The sequence below is a fragment of the Coptis chinensis genome, chromosome 1, assembly GCF_015680905.1.
Source record: "Coptis chinensis isolate HL-2020 chromosome 1, ASM1568090v1, whole genome shotgun sequence".
Taxonomy (NCBI): domain Eukaryota; kingdom Viridiplantae; phylum Streptophyta; class Magnoliopsida; order Ranunculales; family Ranunculaceae; genus Coptis; species Coptis chinensis.
Genome location: NC_141456.1, coordinates 39,151,818 through 39,169,928, shown reverse-complemented (window position 1 = coordinate 39,169,928; position 18,111 = coordinate 39,151,818). Strand labels below are relative to the sequence as shown.

Genomic DNA, 18,111 nt, shown 5'->3' with positions numbered 1-18,111 from the left:
TGACTACCGCTCCTATCATTCAACCCCCTGATTGGTCTCAACCATTCGAACTGATGTGTGACGCTAGCGACTTTGCTATTGGTGCCGTGCTAGGCCAACGACGTGACGACAAACCCATTGTCATCTACTACGCTAGTAAAACTCTTAACGACGCTCAACGTAATCATACCACAACTGAGAAAGAGTTCCTAGCTATTGTCTATGCTTTGGATAAGTTTTGCCCCTACCTAGTTGGAACATCGACCATCGTATATACTGACCATGCCGCAATTCGGTACTTACTCGCGAAAAAGGACGCAAAACAACGATTGTTCCGCTAGATCTTTCTCTTACAAGAATTCACCCTAGAAATCAAAGACAAGAAAGGAACCGAAAATGTCGTAGCCGACCATTTATCAAGGCTGGTTGGTGACATCGATAGTGATTCTGAAGCTATCGGTGATTCCTTCCCAGACGAATACTTGTACTCTATTTTCTCATCTCCATGGTACGCGGATATCGTTAACTACCTAGTTACTGAGGAAGTCCCCTCCTTTTGGTCACATCCTGATCATAAAAAGTTTTTATCCACTGTAAAATATTATTTCTGGGATGAACCCTACCTCTTTAAGTATTGTTCCGACCAACTCATTCGTAGCTGCATTCCCGACTGGGAACACACCGACGTATTATCCTTTTGCCATGAACAATCTTGCGGAGGCCATTTCAGTGGGAAGAAAACTGCGGCCAAGGTGTTACAATGTGGTTTTTACTGGCCTACCCTTTTTCGCGATGCACACAAACATTGCATAGCTTGCATTCGTTGTCAGCACCTAGGTCGAATTACCAAACGAAATATGATGCCCCTAAATCCTATCTTGATTGTGGAAATTTTTGATGTTTGGGGCATTGATTTTATGGGACCCTTCCTTATTTCTCAAGGTTTTCTATACATTTTAGTCGCTGTAGACTATGTGTCCAAATAGATTGAGGCACTCGCATGTCGCTTAAATGACCATAAGACTGTCGTGAGATTTGTAAAAGAAAATATTTTCTCTCGTTTTGGTGTTCCCAAAGCTATCATCAGTGATGGGGGTACACATTTTTGTAACAAAATTTTTGGGTTTTTAATGAAGAAATATGGAGTTACTCACAAGGTTGCTACTCCATACCACCCACAAACGAGTGGCCAAGTGGAAGTCTCCAACAGAGAGATAAAGTCTATTCTGGAGAAAACTATCAACCCATCAAGAAAGGACTGGTCTCTCCGCTTATCGGATGCCTTGTGGGCATACCGAACAGCATTTAAGACACCTATAGGGATGTATCCTTACCGCATTGTTTTTGGAAAACCTTGTCATCTGCCAGTTGAACTTGAGCATCGTGCCCTTTGGGCCATCAAAAGTCTTAATTACAATATCATCGAGGCAAAGAGAAGTTTAAAAGCGATTAAATGAAATTTGGAGGAGATTCGAAGTGATGCTTATGATCTCTCGAAATCCTACAAAGCTAATATGAAAAGAGTGCACGACAAGCACATTTTGCGTAAGGATTTCAAAATTGGCCAAAAAGTTTTATTGTACAACTCCAGATTACACATCTTTCCTGGTAAATTGAAAACACGATGGTCTGGTCCTTTCATTGTGTCAGCTGTGAAACATTATGGGGCAATCTCTTTACTTAATCCAAAAGATAACAGTGAATTTCAAGTCAATGGACAATGCCTAAAACATTACCATGAATTACGCTCACCAAATGTTGAACATACTTTTCTTCAGAATCCAGTATACACTGACTAGATGTTTCGTTTGGCGTACTCAATCTTGTTTCTATAAAGGGTACGCCATTTTGGTAGCCAGGCCATCTTCTATTTTATGATCTCCAAAGTTCTTTGAAGTGTGTGGTTGCAAGCGCCGGAACCTTAGTCCACGAAAACTCTTTTTCAGAACTGAGTATAAATGTCTTCTACAACACGAGCAAACGTACTTTTTGGTAAACGATGGGTACCTAAAATTTCACCTCCTTCCTTCTCTTCCCTTTTCTACTCTCTACCTCGCGAACTTCAGCTAATCATTTGGTGTAAGTCTCACTCATCACGAATAGGGAATGGTCGTAGTTCTTTTGCTCGTAAACAACGTGCGCGAAGGATGGGCTGGTGTATGCATTGCCAAACACCCTTCTGTCTAGGCCCTAACATCCTATCTGATACTAGCCAGTTTAAGGTATACTTTTGTTTGACACCAGCTGCGCAGGATAATCTTCGTCACCACGCCGTTTCTCCCACAGGGTGGGATTCGTCTTGAGAATCTGACGTTAAAAGACTCGATTCGTCTTGAGAATCTGATGTTAAAAGACTCGACTCGTCTTGAGGATCTGACGTTAAAAGACTCACCTTGTAGATATGTTTATATTGTTGCCTTTTCCCTCTGCATTAAGTTTTGCATATGAGATTCGTATCCAACCTCGAATGTCTCATACTTACAACATAAACGGGCAATAGATTCCACCAGACCAACCCTAGAATTGGTTACTTTGAGTTCCCTTGGGGCGGTTTAAGGATAGCCGTATGTAATAAGGGCAATTTTATTAGGACCCAGAAGCGCCGCGGTCGAGGATGGTACCATCCCCGCCCCTAACCCCATAATACATAGAGGTGAAGCCACAGTCTAGCTGGATTGGGTTAAGCTCGGCCCGACACATGACAGTTGTCTATGATTATAGATGGTGACTCTCACGGACATCCGGTGTTTTTCATTATGTCTCCCCTTGTATATAAATAAAACCTTTGTTTATAAATAAAACACTCTCCTTCTTTTAAAAAAAAAAAAAAAAAAACCTTGTGACCTTCAAGAATGACTCATACAATTGGATAGCATTTTTTGTGCCGATCGTTTCGGTATCTCATTCGTCCAATTCGGAGTCCAAACGAGTCGTGGGTAAGCATTTAGATTTTTTAGGTTTAAATCGGGCTTTAGGCTTGATTTGGGCTTCGGGAAAATTTTTGGCCCAACCAAAATACCGATTTCTCGGTCTATTTAAACACAAAAAACCGGAAAACACACGTCACATTTACATCACTCTTCTTCCTAAAAAACCAGATCTTGCCCCCTCTCGATTTAGTCTCGACGAGACAGCCCACACTAAAACCAAGGGTGGCGAGAGACCCACATCTCCGACCAAGTTTTCCTTCCGTCGGAACATCCCATTTCTTCCCTCATCAAGTAATCAATAGCCATCCTCTCTCTAAGACCCGGCAATGGCGGAAGCAGATGGATTTGTGTGGAAAGAAATTTTGGAAATTTGTTTGAAAACGGGATGTTTGCTCCATTCTTTGATCATGAAATTCACTCTAGAGGATGGGAAAGTTTATTATATGCCAATGGAGGGCTTTATTCCAAGGATTTGGTGATGAAATTCTACGACAATGGGAGCTTTAATGGCGACCATTTTGGGTCCTTGTCGAGGGTGTGCGCCCGCCCGCGAAGTCACTTTTGTGTTGCTCTCCGGGATCACGGGCATTCCTCTGGTCGACCACGTACTAACTCAGCAGTAGTCCGTGTACCCACGGACTTACGACCTAATGCTCGACACGCTAATCGAGGGAGAGTACAACATTGACGGAAATCGCGCGTATCGGCCTTTCGGTCGCGATTTAACGGAACCGGTGGTGTGACTCAATGGTGGGATCGAGCGTCATTGGCACCTCGAAGCCGCCGGACATCAACAAGACCTTCCTCCACCTTCTCTCTGGATCCTCTAGGGCGAAAGGGTAACTTCTACATCGTTACCTTTCTTTTTGATATTATCACACATGCTACTCTTAGGTCAGCCCCTCTTGCCGTTCTAGTACCGCAAGTTATGATTAATCTGGGTTTTCGTCCGCCACCCCACTACTCCCTATACCACAATATGAGAATATGCTTGTCTTCAAGAAATGCATCACGGGACCCTTTGAAACCCACGGCACCTAGGGCTGCCAAACACGCTTAAGCGTAGGATCCTCTCACCCACCCTACTTTGATGAGGCTGCCGCCATGAGTAAGATCACCCAACCCATAGAGGCCTTACGTCGTTTGTGAGCGATGGTCGCGAGAGACATGTACACTTTCGCTAGGTATCGATGAGGCGTACCTTGGGCAAGTTAAGGGACAGATATGACCACTTTCGCCCACGAAGTCGATGATGATGACGGCATGGGCCGAATTCCAGCGAGGAAATGAGAGCTTCCATGGCGCATTTGGGACAATATGCTTTTCGCCGGAACCGGTTCAGTGAATGTTCATGGCAAAGCCAGCATCGGTTTCAGGATTTCGGTGATGGATACTCTTGGTGATATCGGGGAGCAGTTAGCCTCCGCGGGAGCTCGTAGTGCCGCGGACGTCGCGGGACTCTGGTTCTTCTTCTACGCAGCCCCAAGGATTCTTCTACGGACCGAGGATCATCGGTAGCTAGATTTATTTTTTCGGTCTTGTATAATATTTATATCAGATATTTTATTTACGTGTTTGCATTTTCCAGCTTAATAGTAGATGGTTCCTAAATATTTCTATCTTGATATATTAGCTATATCTAATATTATAGTATATAGGTAGGAACATATATTGGTAATAATAAATTATATACATATATATAAATATATATTTTAAATGTCATACTTAAACAACAAATTTTAACGTAAACTAACGTTTTATAAAACGTTCAGAAACCGATAATGAAAACGCATAAAAAATGGTCAGAAAACGGTCATGAACCACATTTAAAAAACGGTCAAAAAACGGTCAGAAAACGGAAATTTTCTTTCTATAAATAAGTTCAACTCTTCCTCCATATTCACTCATTTCATATTCTTCCCTCTACACTTCTTATTCTAAAAAAAAAAAAAAAATGTTTTTAGATCACTCCAAGCTCAAGATTCATGGATGCACTAGAAAAGTTTGAGCAACAGCAGATTGAATATGCTACTCAAGTCTTCATGCTCGGTTGTTTTATTATAGTCATGTTGTTAATGTGGCATATAGTTCTATCTAATATTTAGGTTTGTATTTAAGTCATCATATCATTATGTTGTGTTCCCATACCATTGAACGTTCTTACATCTTATTGCGATCGTATATCTACATTTTCCTTGTCCTTCTACTTACGCTTTTCTAACAAAAAAAAAAGGGGGGGGGGCACTCCTTGTCACATGCCCCATTCTTCTCATCCACACTACATCCACTTTTGCGCATACCTTAGAAGATACACGTGGTCTAACTACCCTGTGACACCTCGAAACGTATCTTTTACATTTTCGGATGGGTGCCAATTTATAACAAGGATAGACACCTCAAAAATTTAACTTCCCTTTTTCCAAAATAATCTTTTTTCACCACTCCATCTTTAATGGCCCTCACTCGAAGTTTCGTGCCCGAGCAAAATTTTATGGAAAATTTCCAAAATGGTCTTTTTCATCCTTTTTTTGACACTGAAATATTACGTCGAGGATGGTACCCTCTTTTACACCATAAGCAAGCATTTTATTCCAGAGAATTGGTCTTGTTATTTTACAAAAGCGGTTATTTCCAAAACGGACAATTCTTTGTCCGTGCTATGCGGATCTTGAACATGAATTGACTATGGAAATCATCTCGAGGTACTTCAAATTCCTATTACAAACCAAGGAGTACACCTTCGGGGATTCACCTTTCGATAATATCGGCATATGATGTTTTGCAACTATCCTTCCCGAATACAACCGGAAAAACCGTATTGTTTATCGGCGATCTTTTACAAAGAACCAATTATATCGTGATCAATGGGTAGCTCATAATGTCCTAGGCATGTCTAAGACTTCGAAATAACCAAACCCCTCCTCCATTTACTCACGGGTCTTGCGGAGTAAGCGCAATGATTTTTCCATTATTAAATTTCTCGGAATGCGATCGGACGTGCGCGGAAAAAGACAACTCCTTTACCAACCATTGTGACACTTATCATGATACATTGGGGTTTTTCTAGTACTTCTCCTCATACACCTCTTGAAGCAGCTAACATTCTTACCATTCACTTTCGGTATGTAGGAGCGGATTACGGAACCCCGGCGTTGCAAAGAACCATGTGTCGGTACAGGGACCAAAGCGAAGATTGTTCCACCCACAACATCTTTCTTGAAAATGCATTATGCAGCGTATTTAATCCCATGGAAGGGCCGGCTTAATTCAACAAGGGACCGATGACATTATTCAAAGCGTCGAACATTATTATCACCCGACCTTCTTGAATTTTAGGACTGCGGACAATAAGCGAAGAGGAACAAGCACAATTCTTGCACAGCCACAACCAATTCTTGGCAAATCACACTCTCATAATGGAGAACCACGCCGAGATTTACGGGACATAAAACAAAATGTTGCAACGGTACATTTGCCGCGGATTAATGGCATAGAAAATCTTATAAGCGGATCCCTCCCACAAAAGGATCCTCGCCGTTACTTGGGCCAATGAAACCATTTAAATTTTGCAATTTTATATTATTTATCATTTTCTTTTTAGTTTTTAATTTTCATATGGTAATTTGTTTTTACTTAATTATTCTCATCATACTCTAATATTTGTTTATCCTTGTCTAAACAGGTCACATTTTTTCACACATCTTCTACAATGGAAGCTCCAAAGATGATTCCAGAACAATCTTTCCACTCGTTGCTGAATTCTCCGGCATATGGACATCTTTTCAGAGACTACATCACTCGAGTTGGTTGGAACTCTCTTATTCTACACCCGGAGAAGACGTACTCCCCAGGTTTGGCAACTTATTTTTATGATCACATAGAAGATCTACCAGTTGTCTAGGGTTTCCCTTTGAATGGTTTTACACTACGTATTGGTAACACCCAACACGCTTTTTATGAGCCAACAATGGCTATGGCTCTAGACCTTCCTCCTCTTCAGCCAGATCTCCCCATTCAATACATGATAGAGAATGACCTTAATGACTATTGTAGGGAATACTTTGCTGCCCAGTATGGCGATGGCCTTGCCCACGTCAAAGAACGTGCCGAAGCTGGCCGATGGCCGGACTTCACTATTCCACGAGCCAGTATGACCATGAATGTTGGGACTGCCATATTATTTATTCTTCTGAACATCATGGGGGATTGACATTTTTCCACTGCATCAAAGTCAGCGTGTAAGACATTCCATGCATTGGCCCAACAACATACCACCTTCGACATTACAGAACTAGTAATTGAGAATCTTAAGAAGGCTCGGTCTTTTCGGCAACACTATATCACCCCCCGCGATTAAACATGCGGGGATAGTGTCGACGCGATACTTCCCTCGGTTTCGCGGCCACCTTTCAGGACTGGGTAAAGGTCGACTCTATGTGTCCAACAAACAAGATAATTTGTTCTTTGCGATTTCGGACATGGCGACGCCCTGCAAGGTATCTTAAGAAAGTTCGTTCTTTCGCTAATGTTGATAAAATGATAGCTCATCTAGACAATGCAAAGAAGAGGAAGTGGAGTGAAGTCTGAAAAGCTATGATAGATTGGCGGGATACAAAGGAATGGCATTTCTATAGGGACGAGGCAAGGAGGGACTATCCCCCAGTTCAAGGTTGGGGCAATGTGAGTTGATGCATGTACATATTTGTTTTACGTTTTGATGTGAAATAAATAAATAACATAACAGTGTGCTTCTACTTTTATGATGTATAATATATAGTGTGTTACAATAAATTTACGTGGAAGATGTCGACTTTATTTTTGCTCAAAGCCTACCGGGTATACTCTTTCTTCCTCTTAACACTTTGAGGACACATTGTCCATTTGTTTGGGGTGGTGAGAACCTTTTGCAAAAATTAGGCATGCATAGTTGTATATAGTTTACTTAATGTCTAAATAAAGCGTATTTAGTGACAAATTCTCATTTCTCTTTCTATGATGAAAAATATTTAGAAATCTCACCCTAGCATCAAAATTAGGACTTGTTCTTAGAAACTTAATTTAATCATTATGCAATAGTTTTTACATCTTTTCATGAGCATTCATGCACCGCGACTATCATTAAATGTACCACAGTAGTAAGTTTCGGAGACCCGGTTAGACAACTTAGTTTCCATATCCTATAAGAATCTAACCAAAAGCCTCAAAATGTGTAATATATGAGTAATGACCACGGAGGAGTAGTTCTTCGAATAGAAGTTCACACGCCTCTACTTACTTGATCACTATCCAAATCCTAGGTGAGATTTTAGGCCTTCTTTGGATCGATATAGCCAAAAATGCACACACTGTAAAAAAAAAAAAAAAAAAAATAAAAAAAAAATAAAAAACCTTTCATTAATCCTTTCATTAATCTTCACCTTCAAAAAAAAATCATTACCCATCTAGTAACCACAAATAAATAAGCCTACCTAGATGATGAGTATGAGAAATAGGATGAAGTGCATAAAAATGAAGAGAAAAACCTTGTCACAAATCAAAATCAATTACCTGTTTCAGAAGAAAAAAAATATAAATATGTTTCCAAAAATCAAAAGAAATGTCAAGGTTAGAATTCCCCCCAAAAAAATCAAATCAAAAGGAAATACAAAAGCTTGAAAAATCCAAATATGGAAACCCATATTAGAAGCAGGAAAGAAAATAAGGATTCTCTAGTATAAATCTCTCGAAGACCTTATTCTCTCATACTTATCATTTTTGAATTTTCCATTCCATTTTCTTCTACACTACCATCTAAGCCCCATAACACCTAATAAAGACCTCTAGCTCAATTAGGAATAGGATAGTGTGATAATAAGTAGTAGTTGTGACTTCTCGACCTCGACTCCTCTAACTGTCATTGAGTATGTGAGAAACGCGTGTGCCTTTTTGCACACTTTGGAGATAGCAAAGCTTGAGTGGAAAAATAAGAGAAATTGTGTTTTGACATATACCTGTGAGAACCTACTTAAGGGCGCTATCCAAAGGATCGAAGCGGCCCTGCTTTCGTACATTTCATTATTAGATCCTTTGCATACATGCTCATGCGTAGATGTTCGATTATTGTAGGTATATTAACTTGAATTTTGAAAGAATAAAATCCTTGTTTCCCCTGCTAGTGAGATGTCTAGATACCTGAGATTAATTAAGGAAACAAGCCTTTGTTACTAAGTCGTTGTAGTATAAATGAAGTTTGTGAGTATCTTCTCTGGAAAACTCTCATGGGGTATAACTTCGTCCACTAGGGAATTCCTACTGGTTCAAGGCCTTGTTGCATCTGGTCAATGCAACGCACTCTGCGAAATGAGATTTAGCTTAGGATAACACATTTTTGACCACTTATCGTTTTAATGTCTCTTCTTTACTTGAGGACAAGCAAAGTGCTGTTTAGGGGTGGTGTGATAAGCTCCCAAAACTGTAATATTAAACCCCGAGAGATGTAGCATTTTGGTCGATTATGTGTTTAATAATCATGTGATAATTATATTTTTCGTACTTTTTTGAGGATTCCGCAATTAAAATAAATATAGTGATAAAACATGCATCGGAAATGCGGGAATACGAGAATATTTGAAGTTTCCACTCGATCCCCCCGTGAAGCCCAACAAAGCGACTAAAGCGAAGTTTCCAAAAGAACAAAACCGGTCGCGAGCGGGTCCACATATAAAGAAGCGACAAACTTCGAAGCTCAAATCGGATAAATCTAGATGCCGGCGTTGCCTAGTGAAGCTACCCAAATGCGGAATATGGGAATATTTGAAGTTTCCCACTCAACCCCCGTGAAGCCCAAGAGAGCGACTAGAGCGAAGTTTCCAAAAGAACAAAACCGGCGTGAAGCGGGTCCACATATAAAGAAGCGACAAACTTCGAAGCTTAAATCGGATAAATCTAGATGCCGGCGTTGGCTAGTGAAGCTGCCATAGCGACCCCGGCAGCGGCGAACTCTGCTTAAAAGACAAAAATTAAGTAAAAGCGCCAAAATCGGTAGCGACCAACTGGACACACTAAGTGGACCCACTCTCCGGGCCCGGAAGGCATGACGAGTCGGCATAGGCGGTGGCAAAGGATGGTTTCAATTTGGTACCCACGGCAAAAGAGAAGACACATACCAATTCAAACCAGGTGGTTTGAATTGAAATAAGCTACAAGACGAAACTTAAAAAGCAAAAAGACAAAAATTAAAACAGTTAAAACAAAACTTTGTTTCGAACCATTCAATTAGCATAAAGCCAAATCTAAATTAAAACATTCACGGATAGCCTTCGGTCTCCAGCCTATATATATATATGGGGGCCTTCATTATTACCCTTCAAAGATAATAATGCTTTAGCTTCCGCCTAGTTAGATTTTTTTCAGTACTTACATTCTGCCATTTCCATTCCAGCAGCTTAAATACTGTAAGTTATTTTACCCTTAATAACAGTCATTTCTTTTCTAGTTTAATTTCTGTCCCCTAGTTTAATTTCTGTCATGCATTTATTTACTTAATGTATATAGTAAGTTTTATTGTTCCTTCTATGACCATGAGCTAATCCCCCCCCCCCTCAGGGGGAGGGTTATGCTGCTCGTGTAAAAATATGGATTGACTCTTTAATATTCTAGAGTCACTACTTAGGAATTAGGCTTAGATTTGATATCCGGTCCCGAAAATCGAGGCTGTACAAAGTTGGAATTTAGCGATGCTCGGGGCGGTCTCGACGCGCGATCAAAATGTCTCGTAGCGACTTCTGCAGTGTCGAGGCGACTCTCAATTCGTCGGCTAATGTGAAATCGAGCTAGGAGCTGAAATAATATACCAAGAGATGAGATATTATTGAAACTCCTTATGCTAGTGAAATCGACCTAGAGATGTGGGCATGCACTAGGGATCAATACTTTCGGCGTCGTCTCCGAAAACGAGACGAATTAGAGATGTAGTGATGTAATAGTAAACTGTTGAAAAACGATTTTTGCATGAGCATGATTAACTCTCTCCCTGTTTCTCCACCTTTATTTACCTACATAAAAATCATCGTAGTAATTTACATTAATTGCATTACCGTAAAATTTATTAAACCAATTAAAAAAACCTAAAAATCCTACTCACCAAAAGTTTTAATTCCAGTTGTGAACCTATCCAAGCCCTAAGGTTTGGACGATCCCTTACTCGACCTATCCTACCAAACCCACGTGAGTAAGGTAACTTGACTAAAACATACGACTATACGGACGTTGGAATTTGGACTTTGGACTTGGGTCTTTGGACTTCGAACTTTGGACTGTGGACCTTGGACTTAAGAAAATAAGTAACTGAAAACCAAAACGTGTATAAACCAGTGTTTTATCACTTATTCACAAAACTTATCTGATAGTCCTCGTCTCATTCTGGACATCTATAATCTTAGGTTATTTCCCATACACGTGCTATCTGTTCAATGATGGGAAATCCCCTTTATAGATGCCCCCTCTCGTGCCATCTAGCACGTGGGCACTTGAAGCGATACTGCTTTTGGCATGAGAATCTTTTTCCTAAACTATTACTGGAACTGCTGACGTATCCAACTAATTAAAACTCTAAAATGACGGCTCGAACAAGCACGCTGTTTCTCAAAAAAGGTAATGATGGCAGTTCTATCCCGAAATGACGCAATGCTTGGGCTAATCATAACCGTCCATTTTTTATGTATATAAAAGATATGGTGAGATAATTCTCATTATCTCTTCTACTCCTTATCTCTGCATACTGAACCTTTTGATCTCCTGTTAGGGTTTAACCAAAACTTGAAACTTTCCCTCTTTTTCGATCATGAATCCCAACTGGTCACTTATAAACTTCGGAGATCTTTTCTCCCTGGAACTGATCCGAGAGAAATTTCACATTCTTGCTGATATCGGCCTGGAGTGGGGGAGGTTATCTGATGAGTTAGCCTATAAGGAAGTGGCGCTCATTGCCGTTGGTCAGCTTAGGGCAGGACTCACTCTTCTCCTCCACCCATTGCTAAGAGAGTGTCTGATTCACTTCAATCTTGCTCTTGGTTAGGCAACACCCCTGTTCTACAGAACTATCATGTATTCTGCCCTTCTTGCCAAGAGACATGGATTCGCTCTGAACCGTTGGGCGTTTGGTTACTTTTATGACCAATCATACTATTATCTCATGACCAGAGAAAAGAACTCTCTGATCGTCTTTTTTGAGGGGAAGTAGAGTGATCAAGGCTGTGCTGATCACCACCATCGTATGCTGGGTAATGCATGGGATGTTCGTCTTCTGATGTTGATGGTGAGCCAATGGGAATTCCTATTCCCAGAAAACACACCCATGCTCCAACTAGTAAGTCTACTTACTCAGGAACTTTGAACAGCATCGCACCTCCCTCTATGCCGGCTGGGAGAAGGTATGTCCCTTTTTCCCAACCTTCCACTTTCTCCTTTATCTATTGTTCTGATTCCTCCTTCGATTGCTAGGTGAGCTTGGACATGTCCTACATGATCCTCGACCTTTTCTCCTCCCTGAATACTGTGGAATCTCTAAAGAAGGAGGTTGGCGGTCCCAATGGACTGAAGGCCACCTATGCCCACCTTCAAGCCGATCTAGCAGCTGCGAACATGGCCAAACTTTGAGCTGAAGATGAATTAAGGACTGCGAAAGCTTCACATCAGGACTTCATGGACAGAGTGAATGACCGCTTGAGCAAGCAGTGGGAAGCCCTTGTCCTCCAACATACCGAGAATACCACCACCCTCCTTCTGCAACACACTCAAGACATGGAGTAGCTGTGGATAAGCTTCAAAGCTCAAGTCAACAAGCGTGTGGCCAAGAAGCTCGCTGACAAACATGCACATTTGATCAAAGAAGGCCGACTCCTCCTAGAGAAACCTCCCTCTCCAATGTCAGAAGACCGGTTGTCCGCGGTCCCGATTGCCGTGGACTGGATATTTCGACTTCGGTTGATGTTGCTACTCTCAATCCATTTTGCCGAAGACCCCCGCTTGAGGCCACCTCTCCAGGCCAAGCCTCGAGTGCTCTCAAACATTCAACCCTCATTGAAGACCTGTTGCCGAACTTAGACTAGCCCCCATGTTGGCTATCTGTCATTTTGCTAGTTGTTTTGTAACTAACTTACCCGACTAAGTGTGCCATCGTTATTTTTCCCTTGTGTGTTTTTTGGTTTGGAACTGTTTTACTCCCCCACATTAAATGTATGGTCCCTTTGTTTTAATTATTGTTTTGCCTGAAATGCTGCTATTCATCCCTTTCCATCTCTACTCTCTCTCCACTTGTCAGTGTCTACACTGGGGCCTTCTCTCTTCTTGCCCCCATGTGTGACCCAGGCCTCTCATCCGTGAATATCTCATTTCACTTCGCAGGCACTCATAGACTACGAGGTCCGTTGGGGCAGCTCAACCTGCGTGGACATGATTTGAACAGTTTGTCCGCGAAGGGCTCATCCCCCCGCAACCTCTCTTTTGGAGTGGCTTCGCCAACTGCTGGGCTTCTCTCTTTGCCCCCGGGTGCAGCGTATGCCTTTCTTCCGTGGATGGCTCTCCCTGATCTGCGGCTCTAATTTGATGTGGACCTCTCGTCCTTGAACATCTCTTTCCCTCAAACCGTGTTTAGCCTGACTGCTAAATTTATGCATAATGGCAAAATTTACTCCCCAAAAGTGCCATTGTATTATATATTTACAAACAGCTCCAATGTGTCATTCTGGATTTTCATTACATTCAAATGTAGAATTTTTTTAACATTCTCACATTCCATGACTTTTCTAGCACTTTTCCTTCCACTGTCCGCAGCTTCTAAGTGCCAGCTCCTCCTACGTCGACCACTGTATAAGGCCCCTCCCAGTTCGGACTCAGCTTTCCGTCGTTCTCCCTCTTGGTATTGTGTGTCACTTGTCGCAGCACGGAATCCCCTATTCTAAACTGTCGCGGCTTGAGTCACTTGTTATACTGTCTCGGCCTCGGTGATATTCCTCTAGTCTGATTTGCGCCGCGTCTCTTCTCTTTTCTGCTAAAGTCATATCCACTGCCAGTATGCTCTCATTCAGTCCCGTTTCCACCGCTCTTGTCCATGTTGTGGTTGCCACCATTTTCGAGGGAATCACAGCCTCGACTCCGTAAGCTAAAGAGAAGGGAGTTTCCCCGGTTGACGTTCGAGGCATTGTCCTGTATGCCCAGAGAACATGACTCAGCTCATCTGCCCACACGCCTTTCTTATCCTCTAGCTTCCTTTTGAGATTGTTCATAATGGTCTTGTTAGAAGATTCTTCTTCACCTTGTATGCTTGTAAAAACGCCTGCACTTTGGATTCGGTGAACTAGGTTCCATTGTCCGCAATGATAATATACGGCAACCCAAATCTACAGATGATATTCTCCCATAAGAATTTGATCACTTGTGCTTCCTTGACCTGTTGCAGGGCTACTGCCTCGATCCATTTGGTGAAATAGTCTGTGGCCGCCAACATGAATCTCTTTTTGCCGCTAGCCATGGGCAGCGTACCCACTATACCCATTGCCCACATTGCGAAAGGCCACGGACTAGACACACTATGTAGTGGTTCTGCTAGCGCAAAGATTATCTGAGCAAATCTCTGACACTTTTCACACCGCTTAGCATAGTTCACGGCATCCTTCTTCATGTGTGGCCAAAAGTAGCCCTGCGTTATCAATCTGTGCGCCGTTGTTCTGGCCGCTGAATGACTTCCACAGTCTCCCCCATGTAACTCCGCCAGCACCTCTATGGCCAACTTCGGCCCGAGACACTTCAACAAAGGCCCGTTAAAATTCTTTTCGACACAACTTTCCTTCTATTAGTATGTACATCCGAGAAGTCTGCTCCAATATCTTTTTCTCCTTTTTATCTGTCACCACGTCCCCAGACAAAAAACTCTTGATGGGCTTAATCCAACCCCCCTCTTCCTCCTCGGCCTGACATATCTCCGCCCCTCCTCTTCCACTTCCTCTGTACTGGGTTTCTCCAATCGCTTTATTTTTATCACTCTCTCTCTCCAGACTCAAGAATTGCAGCAGCCACGTATGCTAAGGCATCAGCATGTCTGTTCTCGCCGCGACCCAAATGTATGAACTTGATCTTTGCAAACCTGGCAGCCCTCTTTTGCAGCACTTTCAAATATTTTACCATCCGCGGGCATCGCACGGCAAACCCCACATTTGCCTGGCACACTACCAAATTCGAGTCCGAATACACTGTCAGCTCTTTTATCCCCACATCCTCTGCCATTCTCATACCCACTATTACCGCCTCATACTCTGCCTCATTATTGGATGTCGCGAACCCTAACTTCATGGTTAACTCCATTCTGTTGTTCTCCGACGTGACCAATACCACTCCTATCCCACTGCAAGCGTCTGTGGCTGACCCGTCAGTGAATACTCTCCACCCATTTCTCCAATCCCAGGGGTCCAACCAGTCCTGCTCAATGATTTTCTCCTGCTCCATGATCATCTCTTCTCCCCAGGTGGGATCCTCCGCTGGAAACTCTACTAAGAATCCTACCACCACCTACGCCTTCTCCGCTATCCTGATCTGATATTATCTCTCGTAAGAACTCAACATTACTGCCCATTTCAGCATCCTCCCAGATTTTTTTGCTTTCAATGCTTGCTTTAAAGGCAGATTTGTCACCACCACTACTGAGTGTGCTTCAAAGTATGGTTTCAACTTCAAGGCAGAGAACACCAATGCCAAGGCATACTTTTCGACTCTGCTATATCGGGTCTCGGCATCCAGCAATGTTTTACTTTGGAAGTACACTAGCTTTTCTAACTTACCCACAATTCTTACTATCACTGAGCTAATTGCATACTCTGTGACCCCTAAATACAAGTATAGTTTTTCTCCCTATTCTGGCTGCGACAGCAGAGGGGCCTTACCTAGATAACTCTTCAACTCCTGGAACGCCTCCTCGCATTCCGCGGTCCATTCAAAATCGGAGTGTTTCTCAGCAACCGATACAACGGCCTACACTTGTCCGACGACTTTGAGATGAACCTATTCAAAGTTGCGACCCTTCCCGCAAGTCTCTGCACCTCTTTGACGTCCTGAGGTGACGTCATCTCCACTAAGGCTCTTATCTGCTCGGGATTGGCCTCTATTCCCCGGTAAGTAACTATGTACCCCAGAAACTTCCCCATAGTAACGCCGAACGTACACTTCTCTGGGTTAAGCTTTAAATTTTACGACCGCAGTATATTGAACCTCTCTTTCAAACCCTCTAAATGTTCGTCCTTTGACATACTCTTCTCCACCATGTCGTCTATGTAAATCTCAATCCCCTTTCGGATCTTGTTTTCAAACATTTTCTCCCCTAGCCGCTGAAATGTAGCCCCGGTGTTCTTCAATCAAAACGGCATTCTCGTATAGCAATATGTACCGCCTTCTACCACGAAGGCTGTCTTCTCCTGATCTGGCCCATATATGGCGACCTGGTTATATCCCATTGATGCGTCCATGAAAGAAAATATTTTAAACCCTGCGGTTCTATCCACCAGCTCGTCTACTCTCGGCATGGGGTAGCTGTCTTTAGGACATTCTGAATTCATGTCAATGAAGTTGACACACATACGTACCTTGCCATTCTTCTTAGGCACCGCGACCACATTTGACAACCAGTCGGTAAATGACACCTCTCGTATTATACCGGCCCCCTTCAACCTGGCGACCTCCTCGCGAATTCCTTTGGCGTACTTCGGTCTAATGCCTCACATCTTCTGTCTTATTGGCTTAGCGTCTTCCCTCATATGTAACTTATGACATGCAAATTCTGGGTCTAATCTGGTGACCTCCTCAATCGTCCATGCAAACACATCTTTATTAGCAGATAAAAAATGTACTAACTTAACCTTCCATTCCTCAGACAAACTGGAACCTACTGATGTGAACTTCTCCTGGTCGCCTTCCCCTAAATTCACTACTTCTATCTCATCCAAGGTCTTCGGTCCCTCTGTTGACTCCGCCGACCCCTCCCCGACGGTGCACTATAATTGCTATGCCTGCCTCTTCCTGGAACGCGAAGTCTCTTCCTCTGATCCGCGGATCAATTTCTTCACTGTACTCTGGTGACTGTTTTTGGCTGTCACTTGATCCCCTCGGACCTCATATACCCCGGTAGGAGTAGGGAATCGGATTACTTGGTAGTATATAGAAGGCACTGCTTTCATCTCGTGAATCCACCTCCTTCCTAGGATGTCGCTGTATTGCGAGTCCCATCCACCACTTTGAACCTCGAGAACACTATAACTGGTCCCGTGGTCAATGGGAGCAGAAGCTCCCCTAAAGGTTCCGTCAACTGCTTCCTTTCTATCTTCATTTCCTCCATTGTCCCTCTAAACAGTAAATCTACCGTACTGCCGTAGCCCACTAACACCCTCTTTACCATGTAATTTCCCATCACCACTATGATCACCAACGCATCCTCATGCGGGGAATCGATGGCCTGAAGGTCCACATCGGTGAACATTATGCTTCCCCTTCCATTCGCGGACCAGGAGGTCGCCCGCGAATGTCCTGCTGATTCGTGGACCTGCTGTATGCTCGCTGCCCGCCGCCCACCGTATCCTGTCTCGGTGTGCATTATGGCTCAATATCTCTCCACTGAAGATTACGTTGATCGTCCCTAATATCCTCCCCTGGGTTGGTGCTTGCTCTACTTTTTCCTCTTATGATATAAACTCCTTCAACAACCCCTTTCCTATCATCCTTTGAATCAACCAGCCGTCCGTCTCATGGTTATGTATTTGATGATAGGCGCAATAGGGTCTGCCTTGTACCTCCACTGGTTTGGTTCGCGGACCCTCATACCCCTGCAAATTCTAAATCAACGGTAGTATCTCACTCAACGACTTGTTCAGTGACACTTGTTCTACCTCGCGATAGGGCTTTTTGTCTCGACTCTCCCTCCTAGCCTCTTCTCTGCTCCTCTCGGGCCGCGACGAATATCCTTGGTATCTGCTGCCTCCTTTGTCCAAGGACTCATATCGCCGACGTCCCTCGCCTTTTTCCAGTGATAATACCGCCTTCCCTGGCCTTCTCACCTTCTTCTGCATGGTGTCTTTGTACCTGATGTACTTCTCCACCCTCGGGTATAAATCCTGTAATGTTGCAATTTCATTCTTGGCTACCGACTCATGTACCCTCGTTCCCGGGCGCAATCCTCTCTCGA

At 43.0% G+C, this 18,111-nt stretch overlaps 1 protein-coding gene across 1 annotated transcript; it reads right to left on the bottom strand.

Annotated features, from left to right (window-relative positions):
* Positions 1 to 16,936: 16,936 nt before the first annotated feature.
* Positions 16,937 to 17,409, bottom strand: LOC147523922 (uncharacterized). Its single transcript, XM_086572901.1, has 2 exons — positions 17,326 to 17,409; positions 16,937 to 17,275 (listed from the first exon to the last, which is right to left on the bottom strand). Exons 1-2 carry the CDS (start codon positions 17,407 to 17,409, stop codon positions 16,937 to 16,939), a joined length of 423 nt encoding a protein of 140 aa, XP_086429027.1.
* Positions 17,410 to 18,111: the final 702 nt, after the last annotated feature.